The 13736-nt window shown below is 40.1% G+C and overlaps 1 protein-coding gene across 1 annotated transcript in view; it reads left to right on the forward strand.

Moving 5' to 3' along the window:
- The first annotated feature begins 1768 nt into the window (after nt 1-1768).
- The window catches only part of lgr6 (leucine-rich repeat containing G protein-coupled receptor 6), an 84518-nt gene continuing 72550 nt past the window's right edge, over nt 1769-13736 (forward strand). Inside the window, exon 1 of the mRNA XM_082145059.1 lies at nt 1769-2175. Coding sequence (XP_082001185.1) covers nt 1982-2175 — 194 coding nt within the window. The 5' untranslated portion in view covers nt 1769-1981. The remainder of the gene's footprint in view (nt 2176-13736) is intronic.

The following is a 13736-nucleotide window of genomic DNA, read 5'->3' on the forward strand; positions in this document are numbered from 1 at the left end:
TAAAATAAAGTGCTACCAGTATTTTTTTTATTCAGCATCTCTTACATTTCATCACTTCTTGCATGACAAGACTGGTAACTGAACTGACATAAATTAAACCGAGAGAGAGGGGAGAATTGCATGTTTGTGGATCTATATTGAGGCTGTCCTCAGGCAAAGCAATTACTGCAATGAACGTTTGCATGAGAATTGGGCTCTTGATGGTGTTTTGGTGTGTGAGAGTTTTGCTGGTGTGTATGTGTGTGTGTGGATAATACAGACATAACGTGCATCAATGACTACAGTTCTTTTTTTTTCTTTCTTTTTTTTGAGGGCATGTAACAAAGGCTCCACAGAAAATAGGCTCAGCTGAGGAATTTTAATGAATTAGTGGAATTCATTTGAGCCGATTGTGAATGACTCTAAAACAGATGAATGAGCAGCGCTGGAGATCCTCATGCTGGACTGTAACGCTTAAAGTATAAAAAGCATCGACTCCTAGAAAGGAAGATTTTGAAACAGATGTGATGACTAAGATTAATGCAAAACAACTGAAGCACTCAAACTAATGTTATTTGATTCTCTGAAACTGGCCACAGTTTAAAAAAAAGGAAATGTGTCACGCTAACAATCGAGACCCCCCATGAACATAACAAAAACAAGCTAAAAAAATTATAGAATGAAGCAGAACAAGAGAGGACAGTGCTTTGGGCACTACTACGCAAGATTTCTAATGGGAACTTTTCCAGAAAACAATGCCAACTTAGCATTCTAGAAGATGATCCAAATTACATAAATATTACAAACAATTCACAACATAAAACATCATGTGCATGATAATACGGCCACAGTGACAGTACTTAAGAAGTTTTGCAGATGTTTGGAGTCACATCTTGAAGGAAGCCTTACACAGCTTCTGGAAATATCCTGGACATTTCCTGGAAACGTGTATGTTGTGGTACATCTTTCTAGTGTTTTTCTGAGATGTTTAGGTAAAATTGAGCTGTTGCCACTCCTAGGACCCTTGACGGCAATCGATCAGGAGTTCCCATGATCCTTCGAGACATAAACAGATTGTATTTATCACCTAGTGATCTGGAAAATTTCATTGTCCACTTTTCCAATTGAATAAACAGCACTATTTATCATCGTTCCTTCCACTAGTTAAAGTGAGACCCACGGAGCAAGCAATGCAAATGTCTCTCGCTCTGTATAGGATATTCATGTCTCTTGCGGTGAAAAGACACCCCGCTGTACAAGCTGGGACAGTGAAGTAGTAAATCTGTAGTTTGTTTGGCTGAGGGGAGCCCGCAGCTTAACTCAATTATTGTTGTTCGGGTTATAAAACACCATGTAAGCGTTGCTCCAAGAGAAATGGAGCAAAACAATATTCGCATGTGATTTATACGAGGAGCAACAGCAGGAGAAGTGGTCAGTGTTTGACGGACGGCTACATTTACGTTGGAGGATCTAGAGCAACTCTGGATTTCAGCAGCTGTAGAAAAGTGATTATGAGGGAAGGATTGTGTTACATCTAAAGGTGTGATGAGAAGGCATAGTGAAATTGAGATCTCCGTTCTGTCCGTCAGTTCTCCCCCTCCACTGCTTTCTTCCAACCATCCACTCCAGCTGCCCGAGGCAGAAAGAGCGCGCGAGAGAAAGTAGGAGGAGTGCTGTGCCGGGCGGCTCCGCCCTCCAAAAGCTCCAGCCAATCAGAGGAGCGCTGCAAGCTTCCACTACAATAGGTGAATGTCTCCTAAGTGAGATGAGACGAGAGAGAGAGAGAGAAGACCTGCGTAAGCCCCTGACTGACTCATTCACCCATGGGAGTTTGAAGTGACAGAATAAATCTACAGAGACGAGGCTTAGGATAACATTTCAGAGAGCTGAGAGAGGACAGACACATACACACAGACAAATAGAGCTACAGCTGAGTGAGACTGCAGAGAGACAGACAGACACACAGCCCATCCACAGAAAGACAAGAGTTGGAGTCATTGTCATGTTGGTGGTGTTACTGATCCTGCATGCCGTCTCGTGTGCCCATTCTCACGGGCCGCCGGGTGCCGCGGTGCCTGTGAAGCAGTGCCCGTCTGCGTGCCAGTGTGAGGAGGATGGCATCCTTCTGCTCGTGGACTGCTCCGAACAGGGACTATCCAGTGTGCCAACTGACCTGAGTCCTTTGACGTCTTACCTGTGAGTACGCCCTCCCTCTTCCATCACCTGCTTTTGCTGAGACAGTGAGGGGTTGCGAATAGATCTTGAGAGCTGTTTGGTTTGATTACTTTAAATATCTTCAAAAGGACGCTGTAAGATTATTGTTTGATGCCGGGTTTAGGAGATATGACAGGCTTAAGGTTAATAACAGACTCTGACAACTGGTTTTGCCTCAGGACATCAAGTGGAAACTCAACACAGTACCAATATTATTGATCATTCAGAAGTCAACAAGAGATCATTGATCATACAGATCAAGAAGAGTCACATTTTGGTCTTCCATTTATGCTTATTCTAAGTGCACCTGCATTTAATGTCTGTGGCATGTTTTATTTGATATTAAGTAGTTTTGTTCATGGTTTATGAGGATAAGTGCACACCTGACATCTGATTTGGCTGCTTCTTCTAAGTGACAGATGAATTTGCACTTAAATACCATGGTTAAAGTGAAGGCATGACCAAAAACAACATGACTTATATTTTAAATAATGGTTGCACTTGACATGTACTTACCTAAGGAAGTACTGGGTAATATAAGGTTACTACGGGGGTTAAGGTTAGGTTTAAGGGTAGGTTCAGGGTTATTACCCAGTTATAATAAGTACATAGTATGTACATGGGGAACAGGACTGTAAAATAAAATACTTCCTATATAATAATTATAATTTAATTTATTTATGCTGTCCTAACTATTAATATGTGATTAGATGTGGTATATTATTGAAATGTAGCATTGTTTTAGTTTTTTTCCCTGTGACCTGCAACCCATCTCTGGATGGTGACCCACCAGTTTAGGACGTATGACATACATGTGATCCGTCTTGAGTGATTGGTGCTGATGTGCACCTTCAATCAGAGCTGTAATACAAACTCCGCTCACATTAGCAAAGCTATTTTGCCCCAAACGGGACAATTTCAGCACGAGCGGAACCGCATAGAGCGTGCAGTTCGTTACCAAACGGGAAAAGCAATGCTTGTTTCCCATGTGTCCTGTGACAGTTCTCAGTGCAGCGGTATCTGATGGGAACGTGTGTGGAGAGTGATGCAGTGGGGCGCTCCGTACAGTATTGGGTTTCTCCATGTCAGCTGGAAGCCTGTTGGGTTTAAGTCCATGCTAATCGCTAAGGCATGCCATATGTCCCCTGATTGTGAATGATGACGCAAAGGAGGACTCAAATGTTTGCTCATAAAACGTTGTGCAGCTCACGTGAATCAATAACTGGAGAGAGTTGTGTTTCAGGCTTTGGAGGAAGCATAGCTCATGGTTGGGAATTGGATTGCAAACACATGTACCGCAACCTTTCAAACATATTGAAACGTCTTGAGCGGTGTCTCTAGACATTTGCAAGTGCATGGGATTGGATCTCTTTTAATCCTGCCAATGTTGTAGGAAATTTTATTGCGTTGTGCACTTTAGTGCACTGTGACTTCAGATTCATCATTGAAGTACATGTCCATTTCCTACTTATATTAAACACTGCAGATCATTTTTTGCTAATCTTATTAATATAATGAGGACTGATCATGTCCTAAAAAAAATTTCAATACAATCTCACTAGCGAATCTTTGTGTTCATTGAATATCTTGGAAATTCTATTGGTCAGATTGAGGTATTTCACACACATTTTCATAAAGACTTTATGAAAAGTTTTTTTTTTTTTTTTTTTTTTTTTACAAAGTTTCATTACGACTCTGTGTAGATCAGACCAGCAGAAGTCTTTCAAATGCAATTCTTTCTTTCTTCACCGGAGGAGAGGAGATTGATGTAAATATTGACTGAGCTTTGATGTGCGTGTCATTGTTGAGATGTCAAAGTGTGTGTTTAAGTACGACGGGGACCGTTCTGCAAGAAAGCTCTGTTCTTCTGACGTCGTTTACTGAAAGTGCTCATTCATCGGTCGCCTTTTTTCATGTCAAACTTTTAGACAAACCAAGAAAAAGTGTTTGCATTAGAACATGCAACTGCTTTCCGGCCTGAAATCTTTTGCTTTTGCACTGGCCTGTCATTATGATTTCACTTTGAACAGCTATAACTTTTAATCCCTTTACTGAAAACTCGCCAAAATTTAAATGCATGAAGGGTCTGTGGCCAATTGTTGCATTATTGTTTTCAATTATGGGATGTACAGTTGCCTAGCAACCAGTACTTAAATCTACAATATGTCATCCCAACTGCCCCATTTGAGCTTGAGACTTCAGATTTCACATCTAATTCCCTCTTCTAATTCAGAATACATTTCCCTCAAAGTTCTGTCATGAAATTCTATTGGCATATGATTTTTTTGTATTATTATTTAAACTGCTCATCCAGTGGATCTGAAATATTTTACATTAGCCAAGACAATCAAACCTTCATAAACTATCTTGTTAAGAAAACGACATGCAATGAGAAATGTTATCATTTCATTGCTTATACTCACTTCATTAATTTAATGTTACTATATGCTTTTATTGCTTATTTTTCTTTGCCCACAACAATCAGATACTCACCATCATTTTTATACATAGTAGGTTTTGCTTCACATTAAATTGAAATAAAACAGTTCATAGAGCGAAAAGCAAAGCACAAGTGAGAGCTGTGTGAACGCGCTCCTGAGAAAGCAGGCAGCAGCGCTGGACGTTTTGCAAGTATTAAATGCCTGTCCTGTCTCGCTCTGCAGCGATCGCCCATATGGGACAACAGGTGCCCTGGGGCGCGGAAAAAGTCTGTCACAGAGACAGTCTGTTTTTGCACTGGTTTTTGTTTGTTTCTGTTGGTTTCAACAGGAGTGGACATTGAGGTACATCAGACAAGGAAAAGTTAGAGACTGCTGTTATGTACATTAACATGAATAACACTTGTATGAACATTCCTAAACATACACACTATATTATCACAGTACATCAATGCACTGGTATATGCAATCATGGCAGAGAGTTTGTGAATATCATACATTTTGACCAAGCTCAGGCTGTTTTGAACCTGTTGTGTATTGTTTTATACATTGTTTGATTTTTTTTACTTGTTCAAACCGTTTTGACTTTCTTTTTTTCTGCGAAACAACATTGGGCCCCATCGACGTTCATTGAATAAACAAAAATGGTTGAGCTATTTTTCAAAATATCTTCTTTTGTGTTTTATGAGGTTAAGTAAATGATGACACAGTTTCCATTTTTTCAGTGACGACGGGCCGTTGAATTATTTCAAATTTTCTAATAATTCGATGGACCGGAGTCAATTACGCTAATATACAGTTAACACACCTCAAGACATTGTTCAGATGTCGTGATCCAAGACATTTGTCAGGTTTTTGTCCTTAATTACTCTTGTATGTGGGACTAATTTCTTACGCATCTCATCCCAAGCCTCCGTTGCTAATTCCAAAACGTCATTTTAGAGCTTGTAACAGAGGCTTGAGCCACTGATAGCAGACTAATGCAGTTATTAATGCAGTCATTAGAGAGAGAGAGAGAGAGAGAGAGAGAGAGAGAGAGAGAGAGAGAGTTATCAAGTGTGTGTGAATTACCTGAGTCTGTACGTCTCTCAACGGTGTTCGGCAGCAGTGACTAATAGCGGCACTGTAAGTTTATCTGCTTCAAGAACAATGCCGTTATTACCTCGCTAGTGAGAAATGTCATGTAGCTTTTAAGTTGCTAAAAAAATTTACTGATAAAATCTTCAGAGCAGCGCTGACAACACGTTTCTGTGCGAGTGTGTGTCCGTACTGTATGTGTGTGCGTTTGAGTGGGAGAGAGAGAAAGTATATGCTTTCCTTACATAAATGTGATTTTGTGGCAAAAAACATGGAAATGTTCTTTTATCCCATTGTTTACTATATTTATTTACTTGGTCAGTGTCATTGTGGGTTTTGGTTCTTTTGCTGTTGTCGGCTGTAAGGACCTTTGAAATAACTGAAATCATTTGGCGAAGTGATATGGAAATGTTATGCGGTCAAGACCTGCCTGGAACTACTTTAGCCGTGCGTTTCCCTGGAAATAATTGCACACCTTAACGTTTGTCAACCAATCAGATTCAAGCATTCAACAGCCCTGTAGTATAACAATAATTAGTATATTTTGTTTTAAAGATTTAGTTCTGGTTAAAATACTTAAAAATAATATTACACATTTTTAAGCAGAATGTTTGAGCTAATAACAATATACTCTAAATCACATTATTTATGACAGTTGGTTCATGTATATGTGAATAGCAGGGGTACTGAACTGTACTTCAAGGCATTATTTGGCAAATCCAATGTTTAAATAACTACAATAAAGATAAAACCATTAACATTCAAAATGTCAGCTCTACTGAAACCAGGTTAGCTCAACTGAAGATGAGTACAAGCATCAACCAGCTAAAACATCATCATACAACCAGCTCAAACCTCAAAGCTGTCAACCCATTCCCAGAAGCCAAGGGCCATATATTTTCATCTCTCTCAGGGCAATTTTCTACACAAACACAAATTAATGTTGAGCTCGAGCTGAGGGCTACAGACACATGTTTTCGCTTACTGGCCCGCCTCAACTTCCAGTGCTTTGGCCTTGAAACATTTTAGTCAGAAACAAGAACAGAGTGACTGTGTGAAAGATGCCTTCAAGCTCTGAAGTGTGTTGTGTTATCTGATTTTAGGGCCATAAATCTATTTGCAGCCCTTTTGACCAGTGATTTACATTGTAAGGGTCAAACAGGAAGAGTTAACACCTAAATCATGATGTCAAATATTACATACAGCTGGAACAAATTTTATATACATTTATCAATTATGTCACATAACCATGAAACACATTTGAGTTTAGTTTCGTTCGACGTGAAATGCTGTTCGGATCCCATTTTACTTCCATAATTGGATGTGTTTATAAATAAATATTGATATTCAATGAGTAAAATTTGTCAGGACTTTATTCAAAAGTAAATAAGGAAGGAGGAGCAAGCTCTATATTCATTCATTCATTAATTATCCATTTATTTATTTGGTTGGATGGTTTGTTGGTTGGTTGGGACAGGGCAGTAGAGAATTTACAGGAAGCAAAGTGGGAGACTTTTGGAGTCATGACCTAGTAGTTGCTGCATGGTGCTCATATTGAGAAGAGAAGTTAGGATAGGGCTCACATAGTCTATACTGTTATTTTCCGATCTCTTTCCGCCACTTTGTTTCATCATTTCCTTTCCCCTCTCTGTGCTGTCAATAAAAATGGTACCAATATTAGTGAAAAGTGAGCTTAGAAGAGTTTAGAAGAAGGCCTTTTCAAGATCGGGCCTCAGACCTTAAGGGTTGTTTATGCACTTTTGAATCCGAGCAAATTCAACTCTGGCAGCTTGCATCATTAAACGGCTCCAAGGGCTCTAATGTTCTCTCAGTTTAACCACCTAAGCTCTTCAATGAAACAGGGCGATAATGGTCTTTTCATCCTGGCAGTGGTGAACACTTTGAGCTTTATAATGTGGTAAGTTCGCAGGCTGATCCCTCAGGGGGTGCTAGCAGACAAACTGAACGGACAATCACTCACAGCTTTGATGCTTACGGTGCCGCTGCAAAGCATTGCAACAGGACACGCGTAGAGCAAAGTGCTGAGGAATAACATCACAGCTGAGGTGCTCCGGTGGATTTATATTGCTGTATGTGTACCCCCATCAACAGTCCATTACCAAAACCCAGAGTCTCCAATAAGAAATACTCGAAAGTTAACAAATATATGAAACACATGGACAAATTTGGCATACTCGCAGACTGCTCCTCAGAGAAAGAGAATAAAAAACTTTCTTCAAATGAGGCTCCAAATGTCAACGGGGTATCTGGAATGGTAAGTTTTAATAAAAAACTCCAGCTGACGAAGTCCAGTTTACAGAGACGTACGTGTTTGCTGGGGTGAAATTTCGGCATGGGTTCATGACCGAAGCAAGACGCAGGTGAAAGTAATGTATTATGTCTGGTAGAAGCGGGAAGAAGGCTTAGACTCTGACCGTAGATCTCAACTCATGGTACCCCAGTGGCCTGTTTACCTGCTTTGTGTGTCAGGACAGGTCATGGACAAGGCAATGGGGAGGGAGTCTGATCTTTTCAGAGCATTGGACAATTCAAACAGACTAAGGAATCTGCCACACTGATGTGCAATGTAGTGAGTGAGTGAGAGGGGTCAGGGTGTACAACATACCCTCCAGGCTGTAAGACAGACAGAGGTATGTTTACACCTGAGAGTGTTATGACCCTGCTTGCCAAACCAAATCCCATTCATTATACATGACAACAAACTTTTTTTCAATGTCTTTACTTTTTAAACTTCACTATATAATGGTAATTTAAAGTGCATTTATGCAATTCATGGAGGAAAAAACAACACATTCTTTAATACATTCCTCAGTTCCTCAATTCAAATTCCGGATAGAAAGGCTGAATGGAAATAAAAACAAATAAACAAAAAACAGGCCGGCTACATTTTTTTCCCCTCCATGTAGAATGTCTTGTCATTAACACACGACTCCATTTGTGTACAAGCTAGTACACATGCGGAGTCGCAGACTCAACCTCACCCTCAAACAAACATGGGAGTGATTGTTCATTTCCTTCTCTTCCCGTTACCTAACAGTGAAACGAGAGCAATTAGTGCCCTGTGAAGTCAGCCCGAAAATAGTCAGAGCCCATGCAGGATAAATAAACCCAGTGGACCTACCGCAGACTGCCTCATCTCCAGAACATCTTTAAATAGATCCAGAGCTGGAGGAGAAGACCCGAATTCTTCTACTCAGCGTATTGTAGAATAACCAACCCTGAAGAACAAACGCCTTGTGGGACCCCCAAAAATATTGTGTAGGATTGCAGAGATGTAGACCTTGGTCACATCATCAACTACTGTATATATCATAGATTGTACTATCAACAATGTTGGAGACTAACTTCCCCTCTGGATCATTAAATGATCCATCTTTAAAATTAAGACGTGGCATTTCTCCTTCCTTTTTTTTCTGTAGAAAAGAAGGAATGAAATAAAGTGGTGGTAGACTAGTTTTTGCAATGTATGCATGCACATACAATTTCAGAAGAGTCTCAAACTATGCTCAGATATGATGGCAGATTTTGGTATTTTGCCTTAAGTACGACATTTCAATATACTCAAACATTCTCATTTTACTGTTTCATGTGACTTCACAAATGGCCTCATTTGTCTCTAGGGGTACTTTAGGGAGAATATCTGTGACAAAGTTGATTCTTAAGTGAACCTAAGTGAGAATTCTCCTGAACTATGAAAGAGCAACTTCTAAGATTTTTTTAATATTTTTTTTCTGTGGGTTCTGTTGAGGGAAAAACTATCGAATGAGTGGTTAAGTGTGTATTCTGTCCTTTTCAGTGGCAGAGGTTCATAAATCAGCCCCTGGGCAAACTTGACAATCCATCGTAGACCTCTGTAGGGGTCTGTGTGGGGGTCTCTTAACCTGTGGTTAAGTCCTCAGCCACATTTCACCATCGGCTCTTTGGATCTGACAGAAGCTATAAACTTTGCTTTTGAGGTGACATGTTCTCACCCCCTCAACACCACTGGAAACCTTAAGGGAGGACAAAGGCTGGGAAAGAAGAGACCCAGAAAACTGATCGTTAAGTGGAAGTGGTTTATACAGGAGCTCAGATTTCAGATTCATGATCTTAACCATAGAGGAGAAACTTCCCATCTAGAGATGCTTGGGATCCACATATGGGAGAAGCCGTCTACTCAAATGAAGGGGCAAATTAAACCTTCTGAGTTTCCAAATAGATTACTTTACATGCATACAGCTTACAGCTTACACAGTCCCCCCCTAATGCTTTTTTAATGAGTTTGCTTACATTTGCTGCATTGAGAATATACAACTCATCCCAGATTGCAATATGTGGACCAGGAAGAATCACTATAGCCAGACAGAGGCAGGCTCAAATCAGGAATTTTAAACTGAGATGTTTCCTTATCTGAACTATTTAGGGCTGTGCCTTGCATCAGGAAAGATTACTGGCTGAATCTTGGTTACTATCTATGTATCAGGCTTATATGAGAAGGTTTCCTCACTAAACTAGGAAAGTGGAATCACATGACCTTCCATCTCAATATCGGAGTAAGATTTGCGCAGTATGTGGAAACATTTTGTAATGAGACAAAAATGCAAGTTGGAATGACACTTTTTTAGTGCTTTTTGGAGCGACTCAAGTTAGGACATTTCTAAAGGACGATCTAGTTTATTCAGTGCATTGTGTCGAGCAGTAAAAGATGATCGAATGCTTGCTTAAAAAGGGAGCCATGAGGTGTTCATGTGGCATCACTTCTTTGAAAGAAGCACAGCTACAGTCCAAACAAATCTATTGGTGCCCAAACCAGCCAACTACACTCATACCTCACAGGCACGTGTCGAAATGTAGGTGGCGTCCTTAAACTATGAGAAATCTACACATCAGCAACCTTGTAAATAAGATCTTTGAACATCACAACTTTGTTTGATGCTACGTCGGGTTGTGCCAAAGAAAACATAGCTTGCATTTTAAGAGTAACTGAAAAAAAAAAAATTGAAATCAAATTCATTTTTTGTAATAAACTTAAAATTACAGCTCAGAATTCTTACCCAGATGGATGGAAGAGGCCTGCTTGGATGTGTGCCGAAAAGTTAAACAAGATTGAGTGCTAGTGTACTATCTGGTTGAAGGTAGCATCTCCAAACTGACCAACCAGTAAAGCTGATAAATGCATGTGATCAGTTTCCAATAATTCCATTAAGAAACTCTATTCCAGCCAAGAACATTGTGGTCTGTGCAGGTACAATCCTTTATGACTAAAACCACTGCATGTTCTCACTTGCCAAACTGCTGGCGAACATCAAAGGTATTGGCAAAAAGGCATTACAGATGATTTGCCACTTTGAATGCGGACAGTTGTTCTGCTTTGAGACTTAAGAAAAGCAAAAGCATTCTCAACATATCTGATGAAAATAAATGAAAAGAATAAGAGCTGATTTTGAGGTCACCATCTGAAATTTATGTTTCAATGTCTTTCATTGGCTTTGACGTGCAGATTAGGTTTCCCAACTCATGCACAGCAGGGAAACAAAAGCAAATGTCAGCAAATGTAAAGCAATCTTTATCTGTAAGCTGCATGTCAATGTCTTGCAAAGTCCAGCAAACCATCTTGTGCATCTTTTTTGGAGGTTGCGGTCAGGACCAGGAGCTCCAGGGACAGGGTGAACTCCAGTCAGGGAAGAGGATAGCCAGAGAGGGCGTTTCCTCCTCCCGACCTGCAGCTGCCTCAGCTGCTCGCCACTGGGGACAACAGGAAATTTATTGCAATAATCATCTCTCTAGGCAACACATTAAATAGCGCACTTCTGCTTTGAAAAGGTTTTGAAAGACGTTCTCTTTGATACTTGATTAGAGAGTGGAGTTTTCAGGAGGTGGCAAATAGTCTTAACATGTAGAGAGATGTTGGATGTTTTGCCTCTTTTGGTGTTAATGTGGTTGATTGATTATTGTACTATATAAGAAGGGAGTAATTGTTTAATTTGCATATTATAGTTTAAATGAGATGCAATAAAACAATTTTACAAGTAGTAATGTTGAAGTACCCAATACTGTATTATAGATTGGCTTTTACATGTATGTCGGTATCATTATTCCTTTAGATTCGACCTCCACCTCTCTGCATCTCTCCCAGAAGCTGGTCAGAGTGGTTTAGTGTAAACTTGTATGTCAAAATAAAGAATTTTTGTTTGTAAAAGACTGAACAAAACTACAGATTCGACCTTGTAATGATTTATCGGGCGTTTCAGATGAATGGCAAGTGGAACATGTTGAATGCATCATAAAAATGAAAACATGTGTGATTTACTAAACTTTCTTTGCAGCACAAAAATCATGCAGCACAATGAGTTCTGGACTGTGTCTGAAACGTGACTTTGAACATACATTTGGAGAACTAGGCTTGGATAGAGATCCATGCAAATTTTGATATTATTAATTAAATAGAGTGTCCATTACCGGTACTTTACACAAAAGAAAAGGGATGTAAAGATGCTGCATGTGTCCCTATAGCACAACTATCTAGCCATGGCATTAACCCAGGTAACAATTTTATGTTCTGGGAACGTTCTGGGAACGTTAGTTTTTGGTTCCCAAAATGTTCCCAGAACGTTCCCAAGAACATTCCCTATTGGTTATCCAGAAAATTTTTCTTAACGTAAATAGAACGTTCCCTTAAGGTTAGGGGAACGTTCCGGGAACATTCCCTTTAGGTTAACAAATTAAACCTAAAAATAACCTACAGGGAACGTTCCTAGAACGTTCTCGTTTGGTTCCCAAAAAATAACCAAATGGGAACCATAAGGGAACGTTAGGGGAACGTTCTGTGTTTGCTGGGAATGTGGGTTGAATTTGGCTTTCAGTTCCCCCCTCCTGTCTCCACTGTGTCCTCTCTCTCTCTCTCTCTCTCTCTCTCTCTCTCTCTCTCTCTCTCTCTACGTGTAAAAGATCAGAAAAAAAGGTTACATGCATTTACAAACATAATAAAATAAAATAAAAATGTTAATGAAGATATATCTCAAACAGTGACATTGACATTCCCAGTGAGAGCAGGGGTGGACAACTCTGAACTTGGAGGTCCACTGTCCTGAAGAATTTAGCTTCAACTCTAACCAAACACACCTGAACAAGTTAATCAGGGTCTTTATGACAACTGGACAATAATAGGTAGGTGAGTTTTATCTGGGTTGGACCTAAACCCTACAGGACAGTGGACTCAAGGTCCCTATTCTAGAGACTAAATGGACTAGAGTGAATTTTGCTGTTTGAAAAGACCTGCAGCATATCAGTTTCAAGTCTTCTCAGAAAGTCATGACGTGGACCAGCATGTCCTGGGGCATTTGAGGCCTGATTGAGCTGAACGAAATAGAGAATGATGCTAATTTATGGAAAACTATACATTGTGTGGCTAGTAGCCTCATCTCAGTTAGTAGTTTTAAATCAAACTGTTCTCTGTGACAGTTTTGACAGAATGTGAATCCACACATCGGTCCTGATATGCAATCTCATGGATATATTTTAATGCCATGTGCAAAAGGTGAAACACAGCCACAGATCAGGGGTCTGTCTGTCCTTCCACTTATTCTTTCTCTCTACTCCTCATCCACTTGATTGACTCATGCCTTTACTCTCAGATATTTGTGGCTTTATCTTCCACAAAGGGAGTAAGACGCTCATGTCTTTCTGTCTTCTTTTCTCGTTTTCTCCCTTCGCGACCGCAAATTGCTGTCATTATGTGACGCATTGCAGTGGTGATGGCTAACCAGAGTCTGGCCTGTGGAGGAAACCACGACAAGCGAATTAAGAGCTGAGGGAAATTGAGGGCCTATGTGTGTGTGTGTGTGTGTGTGTGTGTGTGTGTGTGTGTGTGTGTGTGTGTGTGTGTGTGGACCACCCAGACTCTCGTAACCAGAGGGTGAGACCACATGCAGGAGTGACTCTGTTCTGCCGCCCGCATCTTGGTCCCTCACTTTCTGTCTATATTTAGATCTATTTGTTTCTCCTTTGTCTCCTTCTCAATCACTCTTT

This window comes from Leuciscus leuciscus (assembly GCF_965113295.1).
Source record: "Leuciscus leuciscus genome assembly, chromosome: 18".
Taxonomy (NCBI): Eukaryota; Metazoa; Chordata; class Actinopteri; order Cypriniformes; family Leuciscidae; genus Leuciscus; species Leuciscus leuciscus.